The sequence below is a fragment of the Leopardus geoffroyi genome, chromosome D1 (genome assembly GCF_018350155.1).
Source record: "Leopardus geoffroyi isolate Oge1 chromosome D1, O.geoffroyi_Oge1_pat1.0, whole genome shotgun sequence".
In the NCBI taxonomy this organism is placed as follows: domain Eukaryota; kingdom Metazoa; phylum Chordata; class Mammalia; order Carnivora; family Felidae; genus Leopardus; species Leopardus geoffroyi.
Window position 1 is genome coordinate 17,664,315 of NC_059329.1, and position 21,602 is coordinate 17,685,916.

The 21,602-nt window shown below is 36.4% G+C and overlaps 1 protein-coding gene across 7 annotated transcripts in view; it reads left to right on the top strand.

The window, feature by feature from the left end:
• ARHGEF12 (Rho guanine nucleotide exchange factor 12) overlaps positions 1–21,602 on the top strand; it is a 151,293-nt gene that overhangs the window by 57,241 nt on the left and 72,450 nt on the right. For 4 of the 7 annotated variants that reach the window (XM_045483182.1, XM_045483185.1, XM_045483184.1 and 1 more), the window contains exons 2-3: positions 15,370–15,393; positions 16,649–16,734. In XM_045483182.1, the coding sequence (XP_045339138.1) occupies positions 15,370–15,393; positions 16,649–16,734 (110 nt within the window). Of the gene's footprint in view, positions 1–15,369; positions 15,394–16,648; positions 16,735–18,306; positions 18,364–21,602 lie in introns of all 7 variants that reach the window. The other 3 variants (XM_045483181.1, XM_045483183.1, XM_045483187.1) reach the window with 1 other exon arrangement.

The following is a 21,602-nucleotide window of genomic DNA, read 5'->3' on the forward strand; positions in this document are numbered from 1 at the left end:
ATGTAAATTAAAAACAAAAAGAAACAATAAGCCAAAGTAAGAAGGAAAGAAATAATAAAGATCAGAGTAGGAGTCAATGAAGTAGAAACAGAAAAACAGTAGAGAAAATCAGTGAAAGCAAAAGCTGTTTCTTTTGAGAATATCAATAAAATTGTTAAACCTCTAGCCAGACTGATGAGGAATAAAAGAGGGAAGACAAACATTACCATTCTCAGGAATAAAAGAGGTGACATCACTACAGATTCTACAGATATTAAAAGGATAACAAGGAGGGGGGCGCCTGGGTGACTCAGTCGGTTGAGTGTCTGACTCTTGATTTTGGCTCAGGTCATGATCCCAGAGTCATGAAATCAAGCCCCTCAACAGGCTCTGTGCTGAGTGTGGAGCCTCCTTAAGACTCTGTCCCCCTCTTGCATGCTCACTCGCTCTCTAAAAAAAAAAAAAAAAAAAAAAAAAAAAGGATATAAGGGAATATTATGAATACTTTTATGTCAATAAGTTTAACAACTTAGATGAAATATGGTTTGGGATTTTAAAAAGCCTACCAATATACAAACATGTAAGGTATAACTATGTATTATATATGCATACATATATATGAACATGTAAAATACATACATGTCTGTATGTGTGCAGATATATACACAGTTGTATGTATATACACACATATGTATACACATTTACACACATATATATATAAACATATAACGTGAACAATATATTATAACCAAGTGGAGTTTATCCTGTGAGTACAGAGTAGATGGAAGCTAATTTTCTCATTGTCACATGAGGGAGTTAAGCAAGGAGGGAAGATCAGTGAACCTTGTACTGGATTAGAATTATAGACATCGGTATGAACTCATGTTTAGCTTAATATATACATAAAGATGGATAGATACTGAGGCAATTTTTGATTTTCTAGTTCTGTCTGCTGAGGAAGCATAGAAATAACAGGAAGCACACCTAGAACCCAGATCTTGGTTTCTAACTACCAATCCCCAGTAAATAGCTCATTGGAGAAATGGTTGATTCCAAGGCTGGATTAGGGGAAATAAAAGAGGAGTCTAGAGCACCTTATAGTGCCAGAAGCAAGGAAATGCTCCAAAAAACAAAAGGCTGAGCTTAGATGACTCAGTTGAGTCTGTTCAGCTCAGGTCATGATCTCATGGTTCGTGACTTCAAGCCCCACATTGGGTGCTGTGCTGACAGCTTGGAGCCTGCTTGGGATTCTGTCTCCCTCTCTCTCTCTCTGCTCCTTCCCCACTCGCCTTGTCTCTGTCTCTCTTTCAAAAACAAATAAACATTAAAAAAAAAAAAAGCTGGGGCATGTCAAAAGGAAACAGGTATCGACCTGAAATACCTGTGAATGGCTTAAGTTGAAACCGTTTGAACAGGAAAATAAGTAATGTATTGGATTAGAAATCCAAGTATAAAATAATACATATGAGTTCAGTATTGACATAAATGATTGCATAAATAAGAAAACAGAAATACTCCTTACAGAAGAATTCCAAATAGCATGTGTATATTCTCCTTTATCCAGGAGATGGAGCTTAATCTTCCTAACCCCTAGTATTGGTTGGATTTAGTGACCTGCTTTTAAAGAATAGAGTATGAAAAGTGCAAAAATGTAACTTTACAGGGAGAAGTCTGGAAAACCTACCTTGACCAAATGATCATGGTTAACATGATTACATGATTACAAGGGACAAGTCCAGTTGTACACCCCCTGATGTGTGATAAGAAGGGAACTTCACTTCTGTGGTATCCCAGAAATAGACCTACATCTATACGGACAACTGATTTTGATTTTGATTTTTATGTTTTTATTTTTTTTTAATTTTCTTTTAACGTTTATTTATTTTTGAGACAGAGACAGAGCATGAACAGGGGAGGGTCAGAGAGAGAGGGAGACACAGAATCTGAAACAGGCTCCAGGCTCTGAGCTGTCAGCACAAAGCCCGATGCGGGGCTCGAACTCATGGACTGCGAAATCATGACCTGAGCCTAAGTCGGCCGCTTAACCGACTGAGCCACCCAGGCGCCCCGGGACAACTGATTTTTAACAAAAGTGCAAAGGCAATTTAGTGGAGAAAGGATGGTCTTTTCAACAATTGATGCTGGAACAGTGGGATATTCATATATAAAAAAAGTAAATTTTTATCCATACCTCACATCTTATACCAAGATTATTGCAAAATATGTCAAAAGACCTGAAAGTAAACTGGAAAGTTCTCAAACTTCTACAAGAAAATATAGGAGAAAATCTCTGTGACTTTGAGTTAGTCAAAGACTTCTTAGATATGACACCCAAAGCATGTGCAGTGATCCTGTTTCTAAATGAGGTCATGTATTCACAGGTACTAGGGATCAGGACTTCAGTGTTTTGGTTTTTTAATAATTTTTTAAAGTTTATTCATTTTTGAGAGAGACAAGAGGTGAGCAGGGGAGGGGCAGAGAGACACAGGCAGACAGACACACAATCCAAAGCAGGCTCCAGGCTCAGCTGTCAGCACAGAGCCCGATATAGGGCTCAAACCCATGAACTGTGAGATGATCTAAGCCAAAGTTGGACACTTAATCTACTGAGCCACCCAAGTGCGCCTTCAATGTACCTTTGTGGGGAGATATAATTCAACCTATAACAAGCGTGGTAGTGCCCAGTTTAGGGGTTGCTTTCACGTTTAATGCAGGGGAACTGATAATCTCTGTATGCACTTATGTGCAGTTCCCACACTGCATAAGTAATGCATCTTCCTCATCTATGTTTACTTGTTTTTCAAATGTAACTCTGGTATTATAATTAGAAAATATAAATACAGCTTTTTGGTATTTATTCAATTTGCGGCTTTTATATGGTTCCTCTGTTTTGTTTTCACTTTTAACAGAAAGAATCTCCTTTGTCTATTAGAAAAATTTTGTCAACTTGAACACCAATGTAATGTTACTCTGGCCCTTTGTCTTACAAGGTCTGTTCCCAAAATGTCTCCTTTATTAGCTTCTTGCTGCTGTGTCTTTCCATAAGGGTTAGGCATGAGTCCACGGGATTGAGCTAAAGGAATAGTGTGTCCTCTCTTTTCTCTTTACCTGGCACACACACAAACTCCTCTTCAAGTCCAAACTCCCATGTGGATTCTTTACTATAGATAAATTCATCCTAAGGAAGAAATCAAGAGAGAGTGCCTAATTTGAGTTACAAGGTTATTTGTTACAACAATGCCTGTTATACTGAAGAAAATGAGCCTAGTCCAAATATTTACAAAAGATAATTGGTTAAATTGAATAGCCTATCTCAAAGCACTCTGTAGCTATCAGGAATTACTTATTTAGAGATCTCTTTCTCAAATCTTTATCTTACTTGGAAGCTCAGAATATAAAATAAATAAAAGCTAAGCAGCTCTGATGTGCAGGGAACCTAAAACTCCCTCCCATCTACCCACTTGTGCTCTCTGAGGGAGAGCAACTTGTGCTTTTGAACCCTTAAGGTTGTGTGCAGCACAATTTAAAATCAGTGCTGTAGTGAAATATTTAATGATGTAAAATTATGTCAATGTTTCATTAGTTAAAAAGTCTACCAAACAGTATGTCCTATATGCTGTAATTGTTACAAAAAGAAACTTTTACACTGTAGCTATACTATGTACAAATAGAGAAGTCTGTATTTTTAGTAAAGTTGGGGGAAGTATTCATAAAAATACTGGGTATTGAACTCTTGGGTGATTTTTATTTTCTATTTTGTCTTTTTAATTTTTAAAACTTTTGTGCATATATTTTTTGGGGAATAAAGAGGATATTTCTTCATGTTGAAAAGTAGAAAACTATTGCTTTCTAGGAAACTTTACACTTTTGGAAAGATAACAGTCTAATTCTTCAGTCCCTTGAGAGAGAGGAGTTCTCTTGAAAATGTTAGAAAAATACTATTGGTAACATAGATCTATTTAGAAATTAATGTCAGTAGTCTTACCTGTTGAAAGTGTGTTAGGATAAGTCACATTTTTAGTATCTAAAGAAGAAAATAGAACTAAATGTCAGTGAATTAAAAATGATTCCCAGATCTGGAGTGATGTAAGAACCATGTCAAAATATTTAAAACACACTTTCCCTCCAGCTTTCCAAATTCAGTGTTGTGGTGAGCCATGTTACTGATAAGACTGTATACCCTCTACTCTAACTCCATAGTTTTGGGCCAAGAAAAACTCTTGTAGAAGAAGATGTGAGATAGCCTGCATATAACTAATTTTCTCACCTTTCCCTCTCAGAATCAGAGGTCTTTTTTTCCTTTGTGCTGGTTTGAAAGTTTGGGGTATTCAGATTTGTCATAGAAAACGTGGTTTCTTGATAGACTAAGTGGTTGGCTAAGGGGAATTGAAGAATTGGTAATATTTGATGCCAGAACCAAAGCATTTATGAAGAGAAGTCTCTAGTTAAAAACCAAAAATTGCATTATAACATTCATTGTATACATAGCTGGTAAAAGTGTTTTTAATGAAAAAAAAATTTCCTTAGAAGAAAATAAGACATTTTTATGAAGGTGAGATGTGTGTTATATAGAAGATTTAATTGTAATGATATTGGCTATGATCAGTTTTTTTAGTAGTCTTATCTTTACTGATATATTCATATATCCTGTAAGTTTTATTTATTTATGGAAATATTTCACCAACTAAGGAGTGTGACATATAAATGTAATGATATGTAATCAAAATGCTTACTCATAATGCATTTCTTAAATAATTGTAACAATTATAAGTAGAAAGCATGGAACGTCCTTAATCCTTATCCTCTTAGAGTTCTTCCTGCAAAGTATCTGAGGTTTTTATTTCTTTGTAAGAAATAGGTCTATGTTGGTTTGGTTCAAAGAAATTGTGCACATTTTTAGAGTATATGGGTGCTAAGTTTATACTTTTCTCATTCCCTGTGTTTCCTTGTGCTGTGACTTTTGGGGGGTAAATCCTTGTTTATTCAGCTTTGTGGTATAGATATGATATGAATTAGCTTTCTTTGTAGTCAGGGAATGAGTGCATACCAAGTACAATAGCTGAAGGTACGCAGAGATCATGACTAATACTCTGTGATTTGGGTGTCAGTGTAAATCCTGACTGGTTTTCCTTCTCCTAAAAGATTCCTATTATCATTGTGTTGGCACTTGCTAAGAAATGTTTAGGAAAATTTAAGAGAAATCTATTATAATTTGCTTTTTTGTTGAATTGGTATTCCTTGCTACAAACTGCTATTTTTATGGATGTTTCAGACTTTTTCTTTAATAAAAATGGCCAACTGCAAATATATCATATATGTGCTTTAAAGTGATACAGAAGAATTTGTATTTTGAGTGGAACTTTTTTATGTACTAGACAATATGTTATTTGACATATTATTTTATATTTTAATTTTACATTTTCATAACATTCTCCAGTTCACATTGATGGTGGAGTTTGTCTCAATGACACCTCAATATAAAAGGTAAAAGCTAAGACTTTCTGCTTTTTCAGAAGTACAATTGTGACCTTTGGCAAATCTACACAAAGCAGTTTGTCCTAACAAATTTTGCACAGTTCTCTCTTCAGTTTACAAAATTTTAACATTCAATCTTAATGTATTTTATGTAAAATCTTGTTCGGAAACATGCCTATCCTAGATTAAGAGGACATTTTTTTCCCTCTTATTTTTATTATGCTCACAAACATATTCTGATTCTTTTTTTTTTAATTATTTTTTTAAATGTTTTTATTTATTTTCGAGACAGAGACAGAGCATGCATGAGCAGGGGAGGGGCAGAGAGAGAGGGAGACACAGAATCCGAAGCTGGCTCCAGGCTCTGAGCTGTCAGCACAGAGCCTCACGCGAGGCTCAAACCCACAGACCATGAGATCGTGACCTGAGCTGAAGTCGGACGCTTAACCGACTGAGCCACCCAGACGCCCCAAACATATTCTGATTCTTGAAGTGTGTCTGCATTGCTATGAACTGTCCTCTTCTAACTGCTTTTGCTGCATGTCAGTTGTCTTTTTTTTTTATTTTAATTTTTAATATTTATTTATTTATTTTTGAGAGAGAGAGAGAGAGAGAGAGAACAGGGGAGGGGCAGAGAGAGAGAGAGAGAGACAGAGAGAGAGAGAGAGAGAGAGAGAGAGAGAGAATATCCCAAGCAGGCTCCGTGCCTTCAGCACAGAGCCCAATGCAGGGCTTGAACCCACGAACTGCGAGATCGTGACCTGAGACGACACTGGGAGTCTGACGCTTAACCGGCGGAGGCACCCAGGTGCCCATTTTCAGTTGTCTTTAGGCATTTTTTTTATTTCTTAGATTTCTCTGATATCCCCATGATTGTTCAGTAGCATGTTGTTTACTTCCACATTTTTGTGGTTTTTCCAGTTTTCTTCTTAAAATTGATTCCTAGTTTCATACATACCATTGTGGTCAGACTAGGTGCTTGATAGGATTTCAGTCTTCTTTAATTTATTGAGACTTGTTTTGTGGCTTAACATGTGATCTGTCCTGGAAAATATTCCATGTGCACTTGAGAAGAATGTGTATTCTGTTGCTTTTGGATAGAATGTTCCATATATATCTGTTAAGGACATCTGGTCTAATGTGTTGTTTTAGCTCAGTTTTTTCTTATTGATTTTCTGTGTGGATGATTCATCTTTTGATGCCTACTATTATTGTATTGTTATCAGTTTATTCCTCTAGGTCCATTAATATTTATTTATTATGGTACTCCTATGGTGGGTGCATATTTATTTAAAAACGTTATATCTTCTTGCTGGATTGACCTCTTTATCATTATGTAATGCCTTTCTTTTTATTAAAGTCTTTGTTTTAAAGTTTATTTTGTCTAGTAAAAGCATAGCTGCATCAGCTTTCTTTTCAGTTCATACTTGCATGGACTATCTTTTTCTCTACCTTTACTTTCAGTTTCTGTGTTACTTCTGAAATTAGTCTCTTTTAGGCACCATATATAGGAGTCTTTTTTTTTTTAATCCATTCAACTATAATGTACGTTTTGGTTGGAGAATTTAGTCCATTTACATTTATAAAGTAATTATTGGTAGGTATGTACTTATTGCCATTTTGGTAATTGTTTTCTGGCTGTCTTTGTAGTTCCTCTCTGTTCCTCTCTTCTTTCTCTCTCCCCTGTGGTTTGATAACCTTCTTTCATTTATGTACAGGTTTTTCTTCATTTTTTTGTGTGTATTTACTATAAGTTTTTGCTCTGTGGTTACTGTGAAGTTCACAAATAGCATCTTTATTTATATAATAGTCTGTTTTAAGTTGATGGCAACTTAAATTTGAACACATTCCAAAACTACATTTTTATCCCCCCCCCACATTTTGTTTTTGATGTCATATTTCATAGGTTTTTATTTTAGGTGTCCCTTAACTCATTATTGTAGTTATAGATATTTTTATTACTTTTGTCTTTTGACCCTCATACTAGCTTTATAAGTGATTAATTCACCACCTTTACTGTATATATTACCTTTCCCAGTGAGATTTTTTACTTTCATGTGTTTTCTTGTCATTAATTAGTGTCATTGCTTTTCACCTTAAAGAAGTTCTTTTAACTTTTTTTTTTTTTTTTTTTTTTTTGGTAAGGACAGTTTAGTGGTGATGAACTCCTTTAGCTTTTATTTATCTGAAAAATTCTTAGTTCTTCTGTTTTGAATGATAACCTTGCCAGGTAGAGTATCCTCCTCCCACTCCCCCACCCCCCAGGTTGGGTTTTCTTGATTGGAAGTTTTTTTCTTTTAGTACTTTAAATATGTCACGTCATTGCCTTCTGGCCTGCAAATTTTCTGCTGAAAATTCTGCTGATAGCCTTACCGGTTTCCTTTGTACATAACAAATTGTTTCTCTCTTGCTGCTTTTAAGGTTCTCTCTTTATCTTTATTTTTATTTATTTATGTTTTTGAGAGAGAAGAACAAAAGAGGGGGGAAGGGCAAAGGGAGAGGGAGAGCCTCTCTCCCTCTAGTGTGGAGCCTGCTGTGGGGCTTGATCTCCAACTGTGAGATCATGACCTGAGCTGAAATCAAGAGTCAGATGCTTGGATGCTTGATCGACAGAGCCACCCATGCACCCGGCTCTTTATCTTTAACTTCTGTTGTTTTAATTGTAATATTGCTTTGTGTGGATTTCTTTGGGTTTGTTTGTTTAGAACTCTGGGCTTCTTGGACCTGGATGTCTGTTTCCTTCCCCAGATTAAGGAAGTTTTCAGCCATTATTTCTTCAAATAAGTTTTCTGCTCCTTTGCCTCTCCCTTTTCCTTCTGGGACTCCTATAGTGGGGGTGTTATTACACTTGATGTTATCCCATCTGTCCTTTCACGTATCTTCATTTCCTAAAGTTTCATTTTCTCTTTTGTTTTTCTTTTTCTTCGCTGCTCTGTTTGGGTGGGTTCTGTTGCTTTGTGTTCTAGCTCACAGATTGTTCTTCTGCTTCATCCAGGGTGCTGTTGAACCCCTCCAGTGTATTTTTTAGTTCAGTTCTTGCATTCTTCAGCTCTGTGACTTTTTTTTGGTACCTCCTTTTATTTTCTTTCTCTTTGTTGATGTTCTCACTGTGTTCATCTTTTCTTCTCCCAAGTTTCGTGACCATCTTTATGACCATTACTTTGAACTCTTTATCAGGTAGATTACATATCTGTGTTTCATAAAGATCTTTTTCTGAAGTTTTTGTCTTGTACTTTTGTTTGCAACCCATTCCTGTCTCCTTGTTTGGCCTGAGTTTCTGAGTTCGTTTCTATATATTAGGCAAAACGGCTACATCTCCTAGTATTGATGGAGTGGCCTTCTGTAGGAGATGACCCGGAGGCCCAGAAGTGCATTCCCCTTGGTCACCAGAGCCAGGCTCTCAAAGGGCATCCCCTGTGTGTTCTGTACATGCCTGCTGGTTGTGGTGGAGCTATGGCTATGGCATTGGAGGTGGTGAAGGAGATGTTTGCCTGGCTGTGGCATGGTTGGGCACTGAAGAGGGGGTACCAACCTCCACTAGCAGGCTAGAGGGAGATTATAAAAATGGTGCCCGCCAGTGCCAGCCTTAGCACGATAGAATGTGATCACAAAAATGGCACCTGCCAACACTCTGTTCTTGGAGAGAGAACCATCAGGTGCCTTCTTCTCTGGAAGTTGCTTTAAGATGAGTAATTCGGTCTCCTTTACATGCTGTCTAGGAACTTTTCAAACTGCTGCTTTTGTGCTAGGTCTCAAGATGAGTGAGTCTGCCTGCAAGACCTTTAAGAGTGTTTTAATTTTTTTTTAATTACCTACATTTCTATGGTTCTCCTGGATGTAATCTTAGTTGATACAAAGTTCTGAGGCTGGTCTTCCTGGTGCAGGGCCCACAGGTTGGGGTGCCTGATGTGGGGCACAAACCCCTCACCCTTCTGGAAAAAGTTCCATATTTTTTGAGATCCCTCCCAATTGTGGGTCATTGCCCCTGGGGTGGCATTTTGGCAAGAGCATGTCTGTCTCTGCCTCCCTTACCTGTCTCAGTGTGGCCCTTTTATCTTTTGTTGTAGAGCACTGTTCATCTAGCTTTCACAGAACTTTTTCGGAGGAAATTCTTCCATTTTAGCTGTTGAATTTTGTGTCCATGGGAGGAGGTGAGTTTAGGATCTTCAGGCACTGCCGTCTTGAACCACTTCTCCAAACAAATTCTGAAATAGGGAATCGTGAAACAAGATTGAGATTTTAATCACTATCAAATGAAAATTATGTATCGTCATTATTTTAGAAATCATGAGATTATTCTGTTGAGTCCAGTTTATTGTTTATATAAGCCCAGATCCATATAATCATGGATTTGATGGTTTGACTGATGTTGAATGGGATGCAAATAACTAAGTAGTTTGAGGTTCTCATACTTTTTTCTGGCAGTTCTCTTTGTTTTTTGAAGTGAGTAATTTGAAGTCTAAAAAGACACTGTATAAGTTAGTGGTGATACTCATGATTTCAAAGGAAAGTTGTTTAGAAACCTTACAGGAAATATTTGCAAAAGTGATACTATTCCAGATTATCAATGAGTAAATGAGAGCCTGTAATAAATAAGCTGTTACATTAATTGTGAACTACTTTTCTCAGTTCCGAACCAACCAGTGTCCAGCTTACAATATCTGACAGAGGCAATTAAGATAATTTAGAATTTACTGTTTGATTTGTCAAAGTACGTCCAGGAAAGAAGAGCCACTTACTGAGGGTCGTCATGTGTTTCAAGTTCTTCACTAACAGTGACAGTATACCAAACCATATTTAAGAAGTTAGCTTGAGATCTTACATTACATTTCAGTGAATTGTTTTTGGATTTTACAGCAGAACTGAGCTCCTTGGTCCTTGTCATTTTGTGGTTTTGTATTGCAAGGTCCAGAGGTTTAAAACTAATAACACCATGAAAAATTCTCCATGAGTCATCCTGTCAGCTGTAGCTTCTGTCTGAGTCTTTCTGATGTAACTAATGTTTTATTGCCAGCTCAGCTAACAACTTTTCATGCTTTGGATCTATATCCTAATAAAAAGGTACAATGGTAGGTCATTTTCAGACTTTTATTTTTTTGTTCTTTCCATAATTTTTAGTTCTTTTAGTGACTTTCAGCCAGGCCAGTTATAAATTGTAGGTGGTGACAGGACCTACGACTGGTGTTTTTTTGAAGGGGGAGGAGTGGTAGTGGTCATTACTACTTTTGGTTCTATGAATCTGACTGTCCAGAGATCTAAAGCTCGAATTAACAGTTTAGCTAAAGTCAGCAGTATGTTCTAAATCCCTATACTTATGGGTACTTATGGGTACAGATGCCCTTTTAGCTGTTTTGTTTGTTATTTTGTGAAAAATGATGTAATAGTAGAGCTAGCTGGTTCGTATTCACGTTGGAGTAATTTCAAATTTAAGTGTTGTACTTTAGGCTATTTAAATTATTTTGTAGAAACAGAGAAGTAAAAAACCTAATTTATATCCAGGACATGGGATGCCTTAATCATTTTGATATTTTAAAGGAGATGTGGAAATAATGCGCTCTCTTGCTAAGAAGTGACAGGTATGGTCAGCACAATTTTACAGCCTTAAAAAAAAAAATCACTGACCCTACTTGCCATGAAAATTAAAAGTTTTGGTTGTAACCTGATCTTTTCTTTTACCCTGCAGCATCTGGGAAGTTTGTTAACTTGAGTATTGACGTTAATTTTATATAATACAGCTTGGCACGTTAAACCTATGGTTTCATCATTGGCTTTGGATTTTGCATTTCTGTGGATTTTGCTGAACTGAAAGCCTATTTGAATATTGTTAGTCTTTAAGTTTATTTTTCTCCTCTACTTAATTTGTAGTTATGTGTCTAAAGTTCAGATTTTATTTGCATTTTAACTAATAGCTAATAATCATTAAGTGGTTATTCTGTGCTAGGCAGTGCTTCTCATTTAATGTTCCTCATTTTCTAATCTAATCCTCAAAACAAATTTATAAGGTAGGTAGTAGTAGTATCATTATTTTACAGATGATTGTTAGAGAGGTTAAGCAACTTGCCCAAGTGCAAGCGCCTTTTCAAACTAGAATGTGAACCTTGTTCTTTGTTTTCTGAGACATCCCTGTTCCTGAGGCCTTGAGATCACACGTGATTTTCATTGCCTATAACTGTATTGGAACACTGTATTTTTTGCATTGATATTTGCCATCATTTTATGAGGATTGAGCCTTAGAATTATCTTAGCTCTAACCTATTTTGCAGAGTTCTTTGTTTAGAAACTCTCCTCACTGGCATGAATTCCAATAAACTAGTGCTATATGTCATGGATTCCAAGGTACACAGGCTTTTCACCCTGCATTTTGACATTGCTAAAGTCAGGATGTATCTTACAATGGAATTTTTTGGAATTCTAAATTTAGTAGCTAACATTATTTGCTAATGAAAACTCGACCACAATCCAACAATGTAGGTAAAATATCCTTAACTTTATTCTCCTCATTTCAATCATCCCTTATTAAGAACCATCCAGAGTCCCAAATTCTTCATCATTACTAACCCCAAGAAAAAAATATCTACCTTGAAGGAGAGAGAGGGTAGGAATTAAGGTTTGAGTGTGATAATCTCTATTTTTTCTTTTGGGACATTTCTCATAGGAACAGTGTCAAAGGCTAGCTCTTTCCTCACAAAAATCAAAAAAGGAAAAATGACTTCTTAACAGGCTCTTCATTATAAGCAAATATGTGAAAACACAAAGTTTGGCGGCCCTTTCCAATTCTTTTTTCATCTACAACAAATTCTGTTTAACAAACTTAAAGGAATATCCCAGTTAGAAAATTATGCATGTGTGTATATATATTATATACTTAAATATGTGTATGTATATATGTATAGTTAAACCTGGCTATAATTAGAAGTTTTACTAGAATAAATATTTATTTGGTTAGGGTTTATTTAATTATCAAATCATAACTCCCTTTATACTGTAGTAACACATGGGTGGAGTGTGAAAATAAAAACTTTGGGGAGGCCTCTATGTGTTGCTACCTGGGGCTTTAATATTAGAGCTCAGAACTTGTAAGAAAGGCATCCTGGACACTTGGGTGACCCAGTCGGTTAACCATCCTTCTCTTGATCTTGGCTCAGGTCATTATCTCACAGGTTCGTGAGTTTGAGCCCTGCATTGGGCTCCTCGAACTGACAGTGCAGAGCCTGCTTGGGATTATCTCTCTCTCCTTCTCTCTCTGCCCCTCCTGCACATGCTCTCTCTCTCTCAAAATAAATGAATAAACTTAAAAAAACTGGCATCCTGGGGCACCTGGGTGGTTCAGTAGGTTAAATGTCCGACTTCGGCCCAGGTCATGGTCTCATGGTCCATTGATTGGTTCCAGCCCCACTTTGGGCTCTGTGCTGACAGCTTGGAGCCTGGAGCCTGCTTTGGATTCTGCGTCTTCCTCTCTCTCTGCCTGTCCCCCAGTTGTGCTCTGTCTGTCTCTCTCTCTCTCTCTTTCTCTCTCAAAAATAAATAAACGTTAAAAAAAAAAAAAAAGAAAGGCATCCCGAAGTCAAGTGAGTCAATGTAATTATAAGCTTGAGGCCCTTGGTTAGGATTTGTGGCGTATGAGTGTGCTTGCTATATAGGTTATCAAAAGTAAGGGCATCTAGTTGCCTTATCCCAGTGGCTCAAATTTTGACAACCCTTTCCTTTTTATTTATTTTTTAAGTTTATTTATTTGTTTTGAGAAAGAGAGCACATGCACAAGTGGGGGTAGGGGTGGAGAGAGAGAGAGAGAGAGAGAGAGAGAAAATCCTAAGGAGGCTCTGCACTGTCAGCGCAGAGCCTGATGTGTGGCTCAAACTCATGAACTGAGTCATGACCTGAGCTGAAATCAAGAGTCGGAAACTTAACCACCTGAGCCACCCAGGCACCCCAGTTTCCTTTTTAAATTATGGTTCTTCATATTAGTACTTGGACTTTGTCTTACATCTGGAAGAATACATACATGTGTACGTAAATAAGCACAAACATGTTCATTGTTGGCTAAATGCCCAAGTCATCAGTATGGTATTTTCAAAAGCCAGGTACAGTTTGATTAAGTACATTAATATAATGTCTTCATTCAACTATAGCTCTTTTACATAAATATCGAACTAGAGGAGATTGTCAGTTTTATGCTTGGGTTACAGAATGGACAAGGACTTGAAAATAGAGGATTTTGTGCGGAACCGTTTCATCAGCCTGGTGTTGGGCTAACTGCAATTTAGTGATTAGAGAAAAATTATTGTGATTTAAAAATTTTTGTTCTTCATCTGTGCTTTAAGAATTTAGTAAGTAGATTGTGGTAAGCAAATTTTCCTGTACAGTAGTCCTTGATCATCTTTTCATTCCATTTTTATCTTCTTTCCCCTCCTCTTCCATTCCCTAGTAAGAGAAAACCACTCAGGAAGCTGGTTTTCAATCAGTAGTCTGGGAACTTCCGGGATTCTTTACCAGAATCTCCCTGGATGTTGCACTCAGCCCCTGACGCAAGCGGCCATTGTTTTGGGGTAGGAGTTTCTGTAATGGCTATCAGGAAGAGTGGCTGAGGTTGCTAACTGCAGGTATTATCCTTTGCAGAAACTCAGCTGGGAATTCTTTCCTGCCAACTTTTATATTTGTTTCCGAATTAAAAAACATTCCCACCTCCCCACTTCCCCAACAAGTAGGGATGGACTTCTTAGGAACTATTTCTAAAAGTTTGATAATCGTTTGTAATTGGTACATTCAGTAGAGCAATGTGCTCTTTACCCCAGAACCCCTTTTCCCTGACTTTGTTGTGAGTTAACATGCACTTATCACGGACGTTTTTAGATTCTTTGTCTTTTTCTTTGGATCAATTTTGGCTTATGTAGGAGTTGAAGAAAATTGTAATTAAACTTTTGTGTTAGAGGGTTTTTTCTTTTTTTAACTAAACTATCTCCATGACAAAAGTCATTCGAATGTCATTGTTTTGTTTTTTTTCTTACTGTGTTTACTAATAACCTTTTTTAAAGAAACATTTTATGGCTATTCTTAAAGAAAGCCTGTTTTTATTACGCAGGCTAAATAATCTTTACATAAAATGCCATAGGTTGAGGTGATTTCTGAAAGGACAGACCTGAAAAGGAGAATGGGAAGAAATTTGGGAACACTTAGAGACTGAGTGTTTATATGTAACATCAAATTCTTATCAGGAAGCCCCAATAATATTTCTTTAAAAAAGACAACTGGGAGGAAATGCAGTATTCTTTATAGCTTATAGAACTGCAAGAAGAAAAATTGTAACCTTTGTTTTCTACTTTTGGAACATATTCTTAATAACTGATAATCCTGCGATGGTATTTTCTCTAGATTTCTGTTATAAATGCCAAACGTAAATAAACAAGAATTGTGATTTGACTATGATCAAAGGGTAGTAGATGCAGATCAACAGAGCAGTAATCAGCACCCAGATATCTTGTGGCGGTTGGGGAGGGGGTGATGGAAGGGAGGAAACTTTCTCTGCCAGGGAAACGAGGTAGAATATTTTAACGGTAAGATATCTCTTTACCTCAGTCTTTTTAACCTGTAAAATGGAAATAATAATATGTATATATAAGTATATAAGGATTAAATGAGATAGTACATGTTAACAGTTTAGAATAGTGCTGAGCACTGAATATTTAGATTTTAGTGACAGCTCCTCGCACCTGAAATTTAAGATTTAACAAAGGAGGTAAGATATTAAAAAAATAGAATCTAGCTTTTTTGTCTGCCTGTTTGTTGAATCTTGCTTTGGGAAAGTTAGTGTAAGATTTAAATCTCTTATTCTGGTTTAATAGAATGAATGAATTGAATAACAGTCTTACCAGTGAGATAACTACATTTAACCCTTTTTTTTTCTTTCCTTTGTTTCAGGTTTCCCCTCAAAAAACCTATAAGGTAAGTTGTTCAGTTGCCCTTCATATGTTCAGGTTAACTCTTAATTAGAAGCATTCCTTCAAAATTATGGTGGATTTTTGTGGCTTTTGAAAATGTGGATTTTTTATATTAAGTAGTTTAAAATATCAAAATGTTTTACAAATTTAAAATATAACAGGTGTTGCATATTTTTTCTGGAGAGAGCATTGTTTTGATAACATTTTCAATGTTTTTAATATAAGCATTTTAAAAGTTTGTTCAAATTGATAGTTAAGGTCACTCCCTATGAAGAGATTTAATTTTAAAATCTATTGTGACTGTTTTGAGTTGTGAGTAGCTTGGGGAGTGCAAATGGATTGCCAGTTTTTGATGTGTTTTATCACTTGGGTAACTACAGCTGCCTTTAGTTAATGAACTTTGGCAAACTGAATCAGTCTTAATTACTTTAAGCCAGTAAAGGGAAAAATCCAGAATGTTCAAATATGCCTATGCCCACATCCATATCTCCATATGTATTCATACCCTGGGATTAAATGCCTTTTCCTCAGTACTTGTTCTTCAACATCTCTTTCTCATCCTGGTTGTTGTGAATATTATTTACAATGTAGGTAGTATATCATTCCTAACTATTATACTACGTTTGTCATTTTTAGTGACAGTGTGGTCCAGGATACCAATGCTGATCTTGACATTTCAGTTAATAGTAGTGTATGTGTTACGGTGAGGGTCTTATCTGCTGCCCAGCCACTATTTGATAACTGTAGTTGGGTAGGCCATAGGAAAAATAATGATTCTAGTGTCAACTGGGCCTGCCTGACTTGTGTAGCTAGAGCTATTAGTGAGGCTCGCCTAAGATTTTTTTTTTTTTTAACTTTTCTCATCCATGCTATATTTACACAGTGATTTTGAACCTGATCATAGTATATGTAGAGTCTGGTCGAGGAATGTGTTTAATTATTTTCAGGCACTGTTTTCTTACCTGTTCGGTGGAAATAATAGTAACTTGTGAAAACCACTGAAAGAATTTAAGTTATTTCTAAGAATAAAATAGACTTAATGCTAAATACTACTTTTATTATTTTTAAGCACTTTATATAACCAAATAAATAGACTCCTTATTACACATAGCACAGACTGAATTTAAAACTTCTTGAAAAACATACATTAGAGAGATTTATGAGACTGTATAGGGTAAACTGATCAGCAATTTTTAAATTAAGTTTTTATTCTGTTGATTTGCTTGTAGTAAATATTTGATTGCTTTACTTTAATTTAGGCATGGAAGTATTTTGAACCGAGAGTCACCAACAGATAAGAAGCAGAAAGTTGAGCGCAGTGCATCACATGATTTTGATCCCACAGGTAAAACACCATTTTTCCAAAGACTACTGAGAGTAATGAAGTTCAGACTAATACAGCTTAAGCTGTAGAACTACCTGAAACACCAGGAGTTACTGTTTGGTCTGTTCAGGACCCTCCTTCCTCCTCAATGATGTAATATAAAACCTGTGCATTCAGGAGGAGTTGCATGCATTTTTAACACTCAACACTATGGATTCCACTATGGAAGCATCATTGTAGAGTGTGATTTTTAAAAAAATAATCATGAGAAGAGAAATAGTTATTATATCATAATTAGAGATTCCAGGCAGACCAAGGACTCAGTGTTAAAATGAATCCTAAGTATGAACAGTAGTAATTCATGAAATCCAAACAGTAACAACTCCAGATTTCTGTAGTTATTTAAAAATTCATGTGTGATTGTGGTAAATTGGAGTATTAGATAAAATCCAGCTTCAAAAATTAATGATCGTACGATTTTAGAGTAAGCAAATGAATAGAGATCCCTTTTTCTTCAGTCAAGTATTCTGAGCTTAGAGAGTCTTAAGTAATGTTGATCTTTCCTAAAGTTTTCATGCTAGTAGACTTCTGATTATTAAATTCTTAATTTTATACATACAGATTGAACTCCTTTTGTAAAATACGGTCTTTTGTTTTCTCCTTAGAAACTCTCTCAGTATTTAATTTATAAAAAAATGCTTGATAATTTTGCTTTTGTCATTTGAAACTGATTTGTGTTCTCTGTGCTCATAACAATTTTACTCAGTTGTACGTTCCTATGACAAAAGATAAAGTAAATGAATGTTAAGGTCTTAGATACACAAATAAAATATCTTTTTAGATATTTTTTGTTTATAAATACGATTTTTAATTTTTAAAAGTATATTTTTTGTGTCTAATATTTCATATTCTTAGTATAAACTGTTATTTTGAAAAAATATTATTATCTAGACAGGGAAGAATAGGAAGTGAATAGGTAATAATTTACTTGCATCTTGAGTAGTAGGTAAAAATGAAGTCCCAATCAATTTAGGCTTTGTGGTGGGGTATAACTTCTGGATTTCTGTTAAAAGATAATTATTTCTGATACCTAACTTTGACATCACGAGGCTCAGTGGCTTTTATTTATTTATATGATTAGTTACTGTCTTGCTAATGAGTTTCTGCCCCAAGTGCACCTAAATAGTATAGTCTTGTTAGAATGACTTACTCTGTATTGTTCACCTGTGATGTGCTGTCTCCAAAGACAGATTTAGCGGAGGGGTATGCAGTGCTTCAAAATGAGATTATCACAGCTTTTGGTGCTTTTGTCATCTCTACAATTGTCAGATGATACATTTTGTAGACTATTCATGTGTTGTTTTGTTTGAACATATTTTTATCGCACTATCTTTTCTTCGATAAATCTTTAAAATATGTCATTACCTGTGCTGTTCGTGACTGTTCTAAGTGCTATCACCTGTAATGTTCATACTTTGTGTTTGCACGATTTAACTTGATCATGATTCATTCTTTTTTCCCCCATGAATTTTTCCCCTTACATTGGTCTCCATATTTTCTATATCTCTCTCCTTTTCTCCCGCTCTTGTGCAGATAGCTCCTCCAAGAAGACAAAGTCTAGTTCAGAGGAGAGTAGATCCGAGATATATGGTAAGCTAATGTAGCTGATTCAGCCTTGCACCTTTGGAGCTTGCTTCGTGCTGTTTCCTTTTGTTTTTGTTTTTGTTTTTTTTTAAAGTAACTGCAGCCTTCCTTGTGTCTGCTCTGCATGGCATGACCTACTGCAGGGAAAGGGAGCCGGGGTTTTAATGTGGCTGCAACTGGGAAGCTTAAGGTTGCTAGAAACTAACATTGTAGAGTAAGGGTAGGCCACATGACCCATCTTCTCTTCCATCTTGTGGATGATGGGAAAGTGATGATGTCTGATATGTTTGAGTCAGCCTCCTCCACGTAACATGGATGGGCTTTGAATTCTTGGCATCTTCTTCCCGTGTCCCATTTGCAGAGATTGGATCATGTAGAATTTCATGGCACCAGTCTTTCCCTCTAAGTGTAGCACTGGTGTGATTCAAAGGTGTTAGCAGTTCTTTGGAATTCTTATTTGAGTTTTTTATTTGTTTTTAATTGCCTTCATTATCTGAAAATGCTGTTCGTGTATGATTTATCCACAACAGCAAAAATACCTTAAGTATGTTATTTCTGTGTCTTGAAGAATTTGTTTACGCCTTTTATAAGTTTCCCTGAAGCTTATTCTGAATGGGAAAATTTCAAAATGGTACCTTTTAAAGGTATTTTTCACAAAGAGCAGGTTTAATCTGAATGGTTAACTTTTTGCAACAGAAGATTGAAACACTAATATTTCTAGACTGTGTCCTGTCTTCCAAAGAGAACATAAACCATGTTTGTGAAGTTCATATGTGTTTTTCGCTTTCCTCTGCACAGTGTTACCTGCCGTCCTCTCCCCTTGTTTTGGCATCCAGTTCGTTTTTTGAGAAAAGTGAATAGGAGAAGCACTGCTTGGAGCCAAGACTTTTAAAATAACTGAAAGACTAATAAGTTACTTCTTTTTATGAAGATTCCAAATTTGTCCTCAAAGGAGAACCAGGTCTTCTCTAAAAGAACAAAAAGTCTATCAAACGGAAGTTCCCCCAGATGTAGCTGTTTCCTAGCTTGACATACATGAAAGGAAACAAATATATGAGAATACCCCTCCCCTCTTTAAGACATTTTGTAATTTGTATTTCCTGACACTTGAGCCCACAGTGTCACATACTTTTTAATATTACGAGGCTTCAGTGTTTGGTTATAAACCAGTTAATGCTTCTCTGTGGGATAAATACGGTTCTTTGCTTTGGTTTTGGTGACCAGTACCTTTTTCGTGCAGTGAAACCTTTTACAATAGTTCAAGATGAAATGTGCACCGTGCTGTATGGCATGGCAGGTTTGTGTTTTTCCTCCCTTCCAAAGTATTTGGCTTCTCATAAGTAAGAAATAGCTTCCGAATTTCTCGAGACTCTGTCTTTCTGTTCTACATAAAGAGCTTCCTATGGTTTATCCTCTCCTTAGGAATGTGAACGCCATCTTTACGGCCCCCTTCTTTTCCAGTAGCCTTTGCAGTGTTGTATTTCACCTCCCCACCATTTTCCTAGATCTGTGGTATGTATGCAAAAGCTTGCTGTTTGATTTGGATGTTAATATTTCAGTGATAGGAATATCAATGCTAGTTCAGGCATGCCATTCGCTTGTTAGTAATAGAAACATTTTAAGTGGTAATGGGGAAACAAGGTGTGGCTTCTTTGTATGTTTGTTTCTTGAAAACCCTCGAAATACCTTTTCTGGAAGGAACTGAGCCGTGAGTCTTTAAAAAGCACTTATAAAAGGGATGAGTTTTTCGGAACAGAGTTAGCATACTAACTTAAATCTCTTTGACATTACAAATATTTTGTCACCTGTGTGAATGGACTCCTTCAGACTTTGTGCAATTAGCACAGTTGGAAAGGAATCTCTAGGGAGTCCAGAAAAGCTTGGAAATACTGAAATATGATGGAGTAGAATTTTGGCAACTGCTGACATTGCTTTAGTGTAGGGTCTCTTAACAAGCCCACTTCTAACTTTTGAGATTATATATGGTCTTGGGGTAAAATTCATTAGCTCACTACTTAGACGAATGCTAGTTCTTTGCTTACAAATTACTTATTTTGAACTCTCTTGGCTATTTTTAGAGCTACTTTGTGAGGTAGATTTACTTTGCTCCTTTTAAAAGGAAACCAAATGTTTGTTTTGTATGGACTTCTTTTGTTAGGTTTCTGCCTGGTGCAGTAGGTCAGTACTTCTTCCATTTCTCCTTATTTTTCCTTCTGCACCTTTTGGAGTCCGTTGATCACGAGCCGATCGTGTTTCTGATTTGCAATTTTAATTATACTTAATTTTGTCTTTTTCTCACTACTATCGTAATGGAAAATTCTGTGGATTTTTGTGGGATATGAGAGAAGGGCAAGGGAATTTTGAGTTTGCAGCTTCTTCCTACCTTCTGTCTTGTTTCATGAAGAGATTCTAGCTGATAGTATTATGTACAAGAAATTAACCCATGTCTTTTTGAACCTGTCTTAATCTGCTGGGACTACTATAACAAAATACTAGAGACTTGGCTTAAATAACAGAAATGTATTTTCTTGGAGTTTTGGAGGCTTGAAGTATGAGATCAGGGTGCCAGATTCTGGTGAGCTCTCTTTCCTGGCTTGCGGATGGCCACCTTTGGCTTTGTGCTCACATGGCCCTTCTTTGGTGTGAGCTCATGTAGAGAGAGAACAATCTCTCTGGTGTCTCTTCTTCTAAGGACACGAGTCTCATCATGAGGGCCCCACTCTCTTGACCTCATCTCATTCTGATCACCTCCCAAAGGCCCCATCTGCAAATACCATTACGTTAGGGGTTAGGGCTCAGCATATGAATTTGGTGGGGGGACACAAGCAGCAGTCCGTAACAGAGGCAGACTATTAGTACTTGAACTGTCCTGGTTGGATACTTCAGAGTGTATTTTTAAAAAATTCTTATTTTTTTAAATTCAGCTTCTTCAGATTCATAAATGTAAAAGTCCTTGGTTTGACTCTTACTCTCACCAAGTTATTATTCTTTCTGCTTTCTTCTTTAGCCTGACAAAGAGCATTCTACAACATGAACCTTTTATTTCCTTATAAGTCATTCACTTCTTAACCTCTTGAAATCTGACCTCTGAACACGTACTATCTGGAAGGGGAACCAGAAGATCCTTAAAAATCAGTACTTTTTCTCAGTTCTCACCTTCCTCTGAACAATTTGGCAGTGCTGATGCCCTTTTTTTTTTTCATTTCCGTGGTATTGCATTAATCTGGTCCTTTTCTGTCTGCAAT